Source organism: Echinops telfairi, unplaced genomic scaffold (assembly GCF_000313985.2).
Source record: "Echinops telfairi isolate 266 unplaced genomic scaffold, ASM31398v2 ScPeMD7_28;HRSCAF=97, whole genome shotgun sequence".
NCBI classification, from domain to species: domain Eukaryota; kingdom Metazoa; phylum Chordata; class Mammalia; order Afrosoricida; family Tenrecidae; genus Echinops; species Echinops telfairi.
Genome location: NW_022103925.1, coordinates 5,607,386 through 5,620,892, shown reverse-complemented (window position 1 = coordinate 5,620,892; position 13,507 = coordinate 5,607,386). Strand labels below are relative to the sequence as shown.

Here is a 13,507-nt window from a genome sequence, read left to right as displayed (position 1 = left end):
CACATTCACATACATATTCACCTTCACACACTCGTGTACACTAACATGCACACACTCGAGCACACACACATATATACCCTCCCCACACGCACATACCCACACACTCACATTTACACACAAACACACAGAGGCTCACACACTCATACACACACTCTCACACACACACACAGAGGCTCATGTTAAATGACAGGAGAGAAAGCACCTCCCACCAGCCCCAGGGAGTGAGCCACATCCTCCGGTCAGCCGAGGATGTGAGCTGCCCAGCCTCTGCCAGAGAAGCACAGCCATCTGCCACGTAGCAGCTGTGCCCATCGCTCGGTGGGGCTGTGGAGCAGGATGGCAGGGGGGCAGGTACAAGCCATGCCCTGCACCTCAGCCTGTGGCTCCTCATCCTGCAGTGCTCAGAGGGGGGGGCACTGAACAGCTCAGCCTGCACCCGTGCATGTGTGCATGTGTGCATGGGTTGCATGCATTCTCTGTGTGTGTGCAGGTGTGCCTGCGTTCTGTGTATGTGTGTGTATGTGCACACGTGCTCATGTATGTGTCAAGGAATCTGCACATGCTTGAGTCTGCATACTCAACCATGTACATGCTTGTGGATGTTTATGTGCATGTCTGGGTGTCCATGTGAATGGGCACACATGTGTGCACTGTGCATATATGTGTTCATGTGTGCACACATGCTTGGGTGTGCCTATGGGTGAGCACAGGTATGTATGCACAAGCTAAGGGAACGTGTATGTTTGCACACATGTACATGTGTGTACATGCACGTGCGTGCTCATGCATCCACATGTGTACATGCATGCTTGTGTGTGAACGCAGTGGTTTGTGCATTATGTGTATGTGAATGCATTGTATGTGTGTGCATGTGTGTGCACACCTGTGTGCGTTGAGTGGTATGGCAGGTAACCACCAGTGAGTGGGTGAAGCAGTCAGAGCACCTGGCCCCAACAATCTCAGCCCCGAGGCACCAGGGAGCAGCAATGCGCCTCCCACTTGTCAACTAGGGAAAGCCGTCCTGGTCTGTCAGACAGTGCCAAGAGCAGTGGCTCTCTAGCTTTCTAATGCCACGGCCCTTTAACATAGTTCCTCATGTTGTGGGGACTCCCCAACATAAAATTGTTTTCATTGCTACTTCCTAACTAATTTTGCTACTGTTATGACTCATCATGCAAATATCTGAATATGCAGGATGTATTTTCATTGTTACAAATTGAACATAAAGCATAGCGATTAATCACAAAACAATATGTAATTAATTACATATTGAAAAATATTTATTTCTAATGACAAATACGGTCAATGAAATTTTGCCTTGAAGCATGGTGTAGTATGGGTAAGTCTTCACGCCGGGTACTTGTATGTGGGCGTATCTGCATGTGGGCCGACTCGCCTGGAGGTGATAGAAGAGCGATGTCCGGTTCCTCGGAAAACATGTTTTCCGATGGTCTTAGGCAACCCCTGTGAAAAAGGTTGTCCTACCCCCAAAAGGGTCGCAACCCACAGGTTGAGACCCACTGGCCAAGAGCAATGCTCAGCTCGGAATTTCACAAGTGCAGATGGGTGGGAAGCTAGTTGGGGTTCATCTTTCACTCTGGCATCAGGAGCTGGCCGGGTTCAGTTAAGACAGTATTCAGTGCACGGCCACCTATAGAGCCCCTGCCAGGGCTGTAAACCGGCCGCTGTCAGGCCAATCCCGATGCCGATCCCAGGGGACTCCTGTCCGTCAGGGTAGAACTGTGCTCCACAAGGCTCCCAGGGGCTGATGGTTAGCAAGGGGATGCTTCTGGGGGGACTGGAACCCCCAGGCTTTCGGCTAGCAATAGCTGTTTGCACCGCCCTGGGTCTTCCTCCACTGAAGACAGAGCAGAAAGGTTCATCGTCTAGGAAGGTCCGTGAGGAAGGCAAGGTGGCAGCCACTGTGGGCACAGCTGGGGGCGGGGGGGCTTTGCTAGTGGAGTTGCCACCCCCCACCCCCACCCCCCGAGCGAAACCCAGTGCCCTGGAGATTCCTACTGAGTGACCTTGCAGACAGCAGGGCTGTCTCAAGGGGTTTCCTGGGTTATAAATCTTCATGGGTGTGGCAGCCTGGTCTCTCTCTCCCAGGGAGTGGCTGGTGGGCTAGCACCACTGACCTTGCTGCTAGCAGCCAGAGGAGCAGCCCGGTAAGCACTGGCTAAACTGTGTTTACTGGTGGTGGAGAGCCCTGGTGACCCAGGGGTTAAGCACCCACCTGCTCGTGGGCAGGTGGAGGGTTTGCACCCACCACCCATAGCCTTGTATAAGGGGCTGTTCTTCTCGGCCCTACAGAGTGGGAAGGGCAGGTCTGATGTGGGGCCTTTCGCTGATGTGAGGCAGACAGGTGAAACCATCCGCTACAGATTGGCGGGAAAGCACCCTTGGGCAAGGACGTGCCTTACTCAGCAATCATCCAGAGGGGTCCTGGTGGAGGGTCTCCTAGATCACCAGTTTGCCCACCTCGGACGTGGGGCGCGAGCCTGGCCAGCAGGCTCCCCTGGCCACCGCGCCCCTCCCCCTTCTGCTGTCCCGGGCCATGCCCCAAGGCAGCGCCAGGTCTGACGCGTGTCCTCTCTCCCCCAGAACTGGTCCTGCTCGCTCATCGTGGCCTCTCTGGTGGGCGCCTTCGGCTCCTCCTTCCTGTACGGCTACAACCTGTCGGTGGTGAACGCTCCCACGCCGGTGAGTGCCCGCGCCGGGCGCCAGAGGGCGCTGCGGCCATGCTGACCGCTGACTGGCTGCTGGCAAGTGGTCAGGTAACACATCAGGGAGCCCCTCCTTTCTGCACCTGGCCCTGGGCTCAGAGCTGGGGACAGGGAGAATGAGAGAGCTGGGGATCCTGGGGCTCAGGCTGCCTCATATACACTGGACGTTGTGGGCAGTTCCCAGGGGCTGAAGTATGGGTGTCCTGGGGGGGTGTGAAGGTGAGATGCCAGGGCAGGGAACAGGGGGTCAGCCCTGTGGGCAGCAGGGAGCCACCCAGAGGCTTCATGCGCAGAAGTGTGTGTGTGTGTGTGTGTGTGTGTGTGTGTGTGTGTGACTGTGACTCACAGTGACCCCTCCATATCAGGTTAGAATTGTGCTTCCTGGGATTTTCAATGGCAGGGACCTTTCAGACTTAGATCGCCAGGCCTTTCTTCTGAGCTGCTTCTGGGCGGACTCCAACCTCCAGCTCTTCCGTTTGTAGCTTAAGCGTGTTGACTCAGTATCACCATGGGAGCGCACACACACACAAATACACACCCTACTCGCCATGGCTGGCGTGTCAACTCTGACTCGTGGGGGCCCCATGGGTGGGTTAGAGCAGAACTGCCCCATAGGGGTCTCTTGTTGTGAGGCGCCATCGCGTCAGTTCTGACCCATAGTGACCCTGCGCACAACAGACTGAAGCACTGTCCTGTCCGGCGCCGTCTTACAATCACTGTTCGAATCCATCTTAGAGAGGGTCACTGCCCCTGCACGTTATCAAGCACGATGTCCTTCTCCAGGAACTGGTCTCTCCTGACAACATGTCCATGCTAGGTGAGACCCAGTCTCGCCATCCTTGCCTCTAGGGAGCACTCTGGCCAGACTTCTTCCAGGACGCATTGCTCTGTCCCTGGTACTTTCAGTAGTCTTCTTCAGCACCGCCATGCAAACGCTTCAATTCTCCTTCAAGCTTCCATGCTCATTCAGCATCCAGCCGCTACACACCTGAGAGGTGACTGGCAAGGTCATGGCTTGGGCCAGGCGCGCCTGGTGCTCCAAGGACTGAGGGGCATCCTTGCTCTTCAGCATTGTCAAGGGGTCTTACGCAGCAGATTTATCCAGTGCATTGTGTGTTTTGACCTCTTGACTGCTGCTTCCATGAACATCGATTGTGGATTCACGCAACTTCGACTTTGTCTCCATTTATCACGATGTTGCCTGTTGGTCCAGTTGTGAGGATCTTGGTCTTCCTTACACTGAGTTGTCATCCATATCGAAGGCTGCCATCCTTGATCTTCGTCAGCAAGGGCTTCAGGGCTTCCTCACTCTCACAAGCCAGGCTGTGTCATCTGCATATGTTGTTAGGAAGCCTTCTTCCAACCCCGATGCTGTACTCTTCTCCACCTCATCCAGCGTCTCAGATGATTTGCTCAGCATCCGGATTGAACACCTGTGCTGAGAGGATACAGTCTTGCTTGCTATGACATAGCTTTCAGCAACACAGTAACACACACGCCACCGCAGTGCGACAAACTGACAGACCAGCGGGGGGACCTTGCACTTAGCAGCCCCGTGTCTAACCCTCACAGATACTGAGGCTCAACCATGGCTGAAGACCATCCCAAGTCACAGGCGAGGCACCTGAAGCTCAAGGTAGACACACCAGCTGGCAGGGTGACACAGCGCCTGGCTTCAATGCCTGGAGGGCTGGCCCTGCAGTCTCCTCCCACCCGTTCTGGCTGAGGACCAGAGGCGGCTCGTAGAACCAAAGCTTCCCCGTTGGAAGGAACCCCAGAGAGGATCCACCTCAGTCTTCTCATTTTACAGTTGGGAACCTGAGCCCAAGGGCAGAGCGACCTGGCACACAGGGCAGAGTGACTCCTTTGCTCTCTGCCTGGGGCTCCTACTGGACCAGGCCCTTGCAGGTCCTTTGCCAGGTGAGTTCCCTGGATCACTTTTCCCTGCTCCATTTGCTTCTCATGGGAACAAGGGGACAGTGGGGCCTGTCTGTTGTCATCTCCTCTCCCGGAGAGCAGGGATAGGAACCGTCCTGTTGTGAAAGCCCCGCCCTTTTCTTGGAGGCTGCCTGACATCATCAGGTCAGTGTCTGCACACCTGCACGCTGAAAGGATGGACGCCTGGGCAGCTGCCTCCTGCCTTCCTATAGCCTGGCTCCTCCTCTCCTGTGTTTCCTGAGCCTCGGCACCATGGCGATGTTGCGTGGGCTTTGAGCTTCCAGAAGAGTCCGCACATCAGTCTTAGAAGAAACACAACCAGTTTGCTCCCTAGAAGGGAGGGTGGTGAGATTTGGGCTCACTTACTTTGGATGCATGATCGGGAATGACTGATCCCTAGGAAGGACACCCCTTGTGGACCAGAGTGGGTCAGTCAGAGCAAGGGAAACCCTAGATGAGATGGGTGGGCACACAGCCACAACAAGGGACTCGTACATGCCAACCACCATGAAGATGGGGCAGGACCGGGCAGCCTTCTGTTCTGCTAGTCAGAAGGTCGCCATGAGCTCACACCTCTGGTGGCAACTGGCAAAACATCCTCCTTCCGGCTACTCTCACAGTGTGTCTGCCTCGTTTACATCCTGTTGCTGGGGGCTGGGGGTTGAAAGGAGACTGGGATACATGTCTTTGAGGGGTCCTCAGAGCAGCAGCAGTGGCAGACACCCCCACATAATGAGACAGACAGACTTGTGTGGAGAAACAAGTGCAGGTCTATGGATGAAGACGGACTTTGCTTAGGGAGATCAGAGGAGCTTCCCTGAAGGAGCTAAGGGCACCTGGGAATGGTGATTTTCTGGGGTGTAGGAAGAGACTGGAGAGGTGCCAGGGCCAGCTCGAGAAAGGTCCTAATTCCAGAACCTGAGTATGGACCCAGACTGGCCTGTCTGCAAGGAGGCTGAGCAAGGCCCACCCTGAGAGCCTTCCAAGGATGGCAGCCATATCGAGCTGGAGCCAGGCTGGCCACCTGGGGATCCCAGTCTGTGATGATCAATGCTAAGTGTCAACTTCCCTGGGCTGTGGTTCTCAGTGGTTTCATAGACACTATATCATCATCCTCCATTCTGTCATCAGACGCGAGCAGCCAATCCGTTGAGAGGAGGGTTTCTTTTTTTCTTTTTTTAAAATCATTTTATTAGGGGCTCATAGAACTCTTATCACAATCCATACATGCATCAATTGTGTAAAGCACATTTGTACATTCATTGCCTTCGTCATTCTCAAAACACTTGCTCTCCACTTAAGCCCCTGGCATCAGCTCCTCATAACCCCCTCCCTCCCTGTGCCCCACCCCCTTCCTCCTCCCTCTCCCTCATGAACCCTTGATAATTTATAAATTATTATTTTGTCATATCTTACACTGTCCGACATCTCCCTTCACCCACTTTTCTGTTGTCCATCCCCCAGGGAGGAGGTTATATGTAGATCCTTGTAATTGGTTCCCCCTTTCCACCCCACTTCCACCCCACTCTCCTGGTATCGCCACTCTCACTACTGGTCCTGAAGGGATCATCCACCCTGGATTTCCTGTGTTTCCAGTTCCTATCTGTACCAGTGTTCATCCTCTGGTCTAGCCATATTTGTAAGGTAGAATTGGGATCATGATAGTGGGGGAGGGGGGAAGCATTTAGGAACTAGAGGAAAGTTGTATGTTTCATCGTTGCTACACTGCACCCCGACTGGCTCATCTCCTCCCCGCGACTCTTCCATAAGGGGATGTCCAATTGCCTACAGATGGGCTTTGCGTGATGATGCCTGTTACCTGGTCCCTTCGACACCTCGTGGTCGCACAGACTGGTATGCTTCTTCCACGTGGGCTTTGTTGCTTCTGAGCTAGATGGCCGCTTGTTTATCTTCAAGCATTTAAGACCTCAGATGCTATATCTTTTGATAGCTGGGCACCATCAGCTTTCTTCACTACATTTGCTTATGCACCTGCTTTGTCTTCAGTGATTGTGTCGGGAAGGTGAGCATCATGGAATGCCAGTTTAATAGGACAAAGTATTCTTGCATTGAGGGAGTACTTGAATGGAGGCCCAATGTCCATCTGCTACTTTGATACTAAACCTATAAATATATGCACATAGATCTAGTTCCACATCCTCATAGATAAATATACTTACATATGTACTTGCCTTTATTTAGACCTCTATAAATGCCCTTTGCCTCCTAGCTCTTTGGGAGGAGGGCTTCTTTGGGACTGCGTCCTACATCCAGTGGGTATGGGTGTTCTGGAAAAGCTTGCTCTTTCTCTCACCTGCGCCTGACTCATCACAGTCTGACCTCAGTTGTTGGATGTGAGCCAGCAGCCTGTCACCTGACCTGCAGAATTTAGATCCTCCAGCTCCTGTAGCCCTGTGAGCCAGCAGCCTGTTGCCTGACAGGCCATTTTTTAGTTCATCTGCCAAGGCACCACTTGAATCAAGAAAAGCCTCTCACTTGTCACTGGACCCACAAATGGAACTTACCATCTTTTACCATTACATGAATTGAGTCATTTCCTTGAAATCACTCTCTCTTGATGTGTGAGTCCAGGTAGATATCACAGAGATATCTATATATTATATATGATGATATAATATACATGGAAGACTGGAAAGAAGGACCCATGATCTACTTCTGAAAAAAATTGGCTGGTGAAACCTTATGGCTTTGGAGAACACTGTTGGATCCAGTGTCAAAAGATGAGCCCTTCCTCCAAGGGGAAGGCTCTGAGATATGACAGGGGGGGAGCTGACCCCTCAAAGTAGAGCTGACCTTACTGACTTGGATCTACCTGCATTTGATGATGGAACATGACTCAAAATGAGGAGAAACAGCTGCAAACATCCATGAGTAACCAGACAGTGGGATGTACAAAGTATGAATCTAGGAAAATTGGAAATCATCAACAATGAAACAGAACACATAAAGATTGTTATCCTGGGCACCAGTGACTGGAAGAGACACATAGTTATGCCCGTTCCACAGAAAGGTGACCCAAACGAAGGTGGAAATTATCCAACGATAATTTTATAATCATTCAGCAAGTTTAATTCTGCTGAAGAAGATTCAACAATGGCTGCAGCAGTACATCAACAAGGAGCTCGCAGAGATTCAAGCTGGCTTCAGACAAGGACTTGAAACAAGGATTGTCATGGCTGACACCAGATCCATCTCAACAGAACTCAGAAGATGCCAGAAAGATGTTTGCTTGTGTCTTATTGACTATGCCCAGGCCTTAGACAGTGTGAACCGTAACAAATTATGAGTAACCTTAATGCAATAGGACTTCATTTTAGGTTGATAGCTACAAAAACTCCAGTTTCAAAATCAGGTCAAATTCACAGGGACGAAAAAACAAACACAAACAAATCCACTGTTGTCAAGCAGACTTCGACTCATATTGTCACATAGGACAGGAGAGAGCCACCTTGGGAGGCTTACAAAGTTGGCATCTTGATGCAGTCAGGCTACATCTTCCTCTCGCCAAGTGCCCCGGAGGATTTGAGCTTCTTAGCAGCTGTGTGCTTAACCACTGTGCCACCAAGGGGTCTTCATCAGGATTAGGGATTCTCTATATCTTTTGTGGGGACCTAGTTCAATCTACAACTAAAAAATCCAACCGCCTGCAAGTAGAAAAACCACATGTTGTCAGGTGTTGTTGAGTTGGTTGACTCCCTGTCCAACAGAAAGAAACACTGCCGGGTCCTGCACCAGCCTCACCGTTGTTATCTTTGAGCCCAGTGCTGCAGCCACGGTGTCCATCCGTCTGGTTGAGGGCCTTTCATGCTTTCCCTCCTCCTCTACTTTACCAAGCATGGTGCCTTTCTCAGGATCTGATCCCTCCTGGTAACATCCAACGTATAACCTTAGAGGACAGGGTTGACTTGCTCCTTAGGGTTTCTGAGACTGTCGATCTTCATGGGAGCAGACAGCCTCATCATCCTCCTGCCTCGTGGCTGGTGAGTTAGAACGGCTGACTGCCATCAGTAGAGTCAAACCTAGTGCGCCCCTGGGGTTCCTTCACAGCAACCAGTCTCTGCCACAAGAGCTGTGAGTGGTTTGTCTTGTATAACGCTTTCTTCCCCTTTCCTGTGATTTCTGAGTTGAAGAGCATTTTTCCCTTTAAAATTTTTTTTATTTTTAATGGTTTTATTGGCATGTCATTCATATGCTGTACAATTCAATAGTTTAAATATATTAAAAAGAGTCATGCAGTCATCGTCACAATCCATTGTAGAACATTTTCTTCATTCTTCTTCATTATTATTAGCTCCCTGCTTTCCCCAACCTCCCCTGCCTTAACCCCAAGAAACTACTGATCCAGTTACTGACTCTATAGATTTACCTCTCCTGGATTTTATACAAAGAAAAACATATAAAGCAAAACAAAACCAATGACAATATAAAATACAGAAAAACCTCAATCTAAAAGAAAGTAGTCAAAGCTAGACTAAATTTAAAATGCGTTAGAGGGGAGTTATATTTTAACTGACAGACATCTGCTATAATGGACTCCCAATGCTCTGAGAGCAGTGCGATTCACATCCCTCAACCGTGGTCAGAGGGGACTCACTGGAGGTTTAATTCACACGGGAACTCTGCAAATGGACTTTGAGCTTCCACTGTCACTCATAATTTAAGTTCGAATACAGCTCCCTCCTCCGATCTTAAATTTTATCATTTACAATCCTTGGATCACACAGGTCGGTGCACTTCTTCCATGTGGACTTAGCTGACACCTGACTTAGATGGCTGCTTGTTTTAAGACAAGCCTTTAGGGCCCCAGGTGCTATTCTTGCTGATACCCAAGCGCCATCTGATTTCTTCACTAGGCTTCCTTCCACCCACCCCACCCCACCCCACCCCTGCCCAGTTTTTCACCTTACTTGCAAGCGGGTTTTTTTGTTTTGTTTTGTTTTTTCCTCTTCTGGGCAGGAAGACAACCTCCCCCACCGGTGTTGTTACTGTTGAAGCCCAGGGGTTGTGCTGAAACGGACTGGCCCTGGGGCAGTGAGTGAGAGTGCGCATTCCCCCAGTAGCAATGTGGAATCGGTCACCTTCTCCTCCTTCTCCTCCCCTCTCTTAGGGCAGGTAAGGAAATAGTGACTGAGGAGTGAATCACCTTCCCTTTCTAACACCCGCTGTTATGGAGTTGACATATAACACCCCTGTAGGACAGAGTAGAACTCTTTCTTTTGGTTTTCTGGGGCTGTAAATTGTTACGGGGGCAGAAAGTCTCACGTTTCTTTCACTGAGCCAGGTGTGGGTTCAAACTGCTGACCTTGTGGTTAGCAGCCCATTATAGAACGCCCTGTAGCATCAGGGCAGGGCTGTCTTAAGTAGCCACAAGTGGGAGAAGTTGGTCTAAGGAAACACGTGTGTGAACCTACCGGGAGTCCAGATGGGAGTCTGGCCCTTTCTCTGAATCCCATCCCATTGCCGAATGTTCTGGAAGCTCAGATGCTGTTCAATAAGCCTTTGCACAAAGCGAGGCTGCTCAGTGTGGCCTGAGACCCATCGTCAAAACCTTTGGGAGCCGATGATGAGAACAGCCCTGTCCCCTTGGCTTGGGAAGGAGGCACCCAGGCTTCAGGGCTGCGGCCAGAAGGCAGACACTCCAGGAAGAACCCACTGCGTCATAGCACTGCGGAAATGACCAGCGATTAACCTGAAGACGAGGCATCGCCAGTGAGTTTACACTTGCAGCAAGGCTGGCTATTATCTTTGAAGTTTACAGTCCCTTCGTCTCTGGTTCATTCCCCCTTCCCTTGGTTGTTTTTTCCTTTTTTTTTTTTTGTTGTTGGACCGGGGTTTAAAACGGTTTGGTTTTTACCCCCAAGGTTCGTTTTTTGAACCCCCCCGGTTGTTCGGCGGGGGAGGGCTTTTTTGTTTTGTTTCCTTAAGGCCGGCGGTCTTGGAAGGCCGTTGGTTGGTTTTTTTGGGGTTGGTGCAGTTCCAACTTGCCAGGCGGGCGGGGGGTTGTCTCATTAGTTACACAAACAATACAGGCTTCTGTTAGGAAGAGCTAATAGGACAGAGACATTTAAAAATAAAGCTGCTACTATGAATCACCGTATCTGAGTCAGTGGCTCCTCTTGCGTGTGTGATAATAGCCCATTTTACAAATAAGGGAATGGAGGGAGGGGGAGAGATGGAGCTTCCTGTGCAAGGACATGGGGCTACTGAGCGGTGCCTGGGGGTCTGAATGCAGAAAGTGAAAACTCTGGCCCCCAGAAGAGGCCGTAATCAGCGCTTTGAGGACTAAGGTGCACCTGACCCAAGCCATGGTGTTCTCCATTGCATCATGTGCATGGGAATGTTGGACATCGAATAAGAAAGACCAAAGGAGAACCGATGTACTTTGCGCATGTTGTCAGAAAAGACCAGTCCCTGGAGGAGGACATCGTGCTTGGTCAAGTGGAGGGGTGGTGAAGAAGAAGGCCCTCCACGAGATGGTTGGGCACAGTGGCTGCAGCAATGGGCTCGGGCAAAGGGACGGCTGTGAGGCTGGTGCAGGACCCGGCAGTGTTTGGTTGGGTTGTGCATGGGGTCGCTATGGACTGGAACCGACTCTAACGACACAACAGAGAGTTGGTTCCGTTGTGTTAGATCCCACTGTGGAATTGATTACATTGTGTTGAACCACATCATGGGGGAATGCTGCCAAAGGACTGAGAACCTTAGCCTAGCCAAGTTGACACAAAACTTGAGTGTCACAATGTGGCTTTCCCAGATTGCTAAAGGGAGACTCTTGGGTTGTCTGCAGCTACTGTCTGTTGTAAGATGCTTCTGCATGATTTAAATTTGGAACTGTGAGTCACTGTTTGATTTGGTTCACTTCTAATCAGTGCTGGCAGCGCTGCCCACAGACAGAAGGGGGCCCTTTCCAGGCTTGGAGTCTGGGTGTGTGGGTGTTCCAGGCTGTGAGCGTCACCCTGGCCCGCTCCAGTCCCCAGGGACCTTTGCTTAGGAGAGTTGGAAAACTTGTGTCTTTGGCTCAGAATGTCTCATTTCATAAGGGTTTTCTAGGTAAAATGTCTTTGTGGAGTCGAGTGGGGAAAGGACTGCGGCCTCCCCAAATCTTGGAGGGCTTGGCTAAGAGGGTGGGGGCGCAGGACACTTCATTCAGAGAACCTGAGAAAGTCCTGCCTGACTAGGAGAGCAGAGGGGGAGAGCTTTGGGGACAGGTGTTGCGTGGACACCGCTGGTGGGGATAAATCCAGAGCTGAAAGGCTCTTTTTCTGATCAGGTATGGAGTACCCTCTGCAGGTGAGCCTATTCTGACTCTGGAGTGGAACTGCTCCATGGGCTCTTCTTGGCCATAATATCAAAGATAAAAACATTTTTATTGAGACAGCATCCCATATCATGCAATTCAATACTTCTATCATATTAAGAGTTATACATACAATCATCACCACAATCGATTTTAGAACATTTTCTTCTTTCTTATACTCCTTGTTATTAGCTCCCCATTTACCTTCAACCTCCTTTGTCACCACTACCACCCCCCTCCCAAGACACCATTAATCCAGTTACTGACTCTATTCAGTGGTTCTCAACCTGTGGGTCACGACCCCTTTGGGGGTTGAATAACCCTTTCACAGGGGTCGCCTAAGACCATGTTTCCGATGGTCTTAAAAACCAAGACACCGCTCCTCTATCCATCTCCAGGCGGGTCCGCCCACATGCAGATTGGACCCTATGGGGTCACCACAACATGAGGAGCTGTATGAAAGGGTCACGGCATTAGGAAGGTTCAGAGCCACTGCTATAGATTCACCCATCCTGGATTTCAAATACCGAAAAACATACAAAAACAAAGAAGCAGGAAAGCTAACAAGAATAACAAAATAAACTTGCGAAAAGGAAGCAGAAAATAGTAATAACTAGAACAACTTTAAAATGGGTCAAAAGGGAGAGCAAATGATAAGGTGATACAGTTTAACCTAACTATATTTGCCATAATCCCCTTTCCAACGCTCTCTGCATGACAGCAAGGCTACTCACCTCCCTGCTCTGTGTTCACAGGGGATTCACCGGGGGCTTAGTCCACAGTATTTCCCCTTTACTTAAAACACAAAAACAATTTATATAACTTTTAAATGAATCAACAGGGGGATCAAAGAAGGTGTTACATTCTGATCTAAGTATTTTACTCTGATCGTCTCGACAATACTCTCTCTGCCCTCCACTATGACCCGAGGAGAGTCCTGGAGGCCGACTCCAGGTGTGGATGCTGTCAGTACATTTCAGACTTCTACTGTCACCCATAGCCTTCTGAAAACTGGGTGTTCACCATATAAGCTCAGATACCATTTCCTCCTTTGCATTCCCATTTTTTTATTTACAATCCTTGGATCACACAGGCTACGGTGTTTCTTCTCTGTGGACTTAGTTGACACCTCACTTAGATGGCTACTTGTTTGAAGACAAGCCTTTATAAGACTCAAGATGCTATTCTTTCTGATAGCTTGGCATCATCTAGTTTCTTCACTACATTTTACTGTAGCACCCGTATCTTCAGTGATCTCTTCATGAGGGCGAGCATCAAGCAGGGCCATGTCATGGAACTAATTGTTCTTAGATTGGGCCTAGAATGAAGTGGGAACCCAAGATCCGGTCAATATCTGTGGTTTATATGTGTGTCTCATTCACCTTAAAGACATCATGGCCATTTTGTTTTAGAGAACATTATCAGTCAACTCCCTGGGGCATAAGGTAATTCTATCGAAGTGTCATTAATTTGGCTAATGGTATAGAGTTTAAAAGACAGTTAAGAAAAAGACATAAGTACAGGC

At 50.0% G+C, this 13,507-nt stretch overlaps 1 protein-coding gene across 1 annotated transcript in view; it reads left to right on the top strand.

The window, feature by feature from the left end:
- SLC2A9 (solute carrier family 2 member 9) overlaps positions 1-13,507 on the top strand; it is a 157,189-nt gene that overhangs the window by 19,472 nt on the left and 124,210 nt on the right. Inside the window, exon 3 of the mRNA XM_004715138.2 lies at positions 2,605-2,703. Coding sequence (XP_004715195.1) covers positions 2,605-2,703 — 99 coding nt within the window. The remainder of the gene's footprint in view (positions 1-2,604; positions 2,704-13,507) is intronic.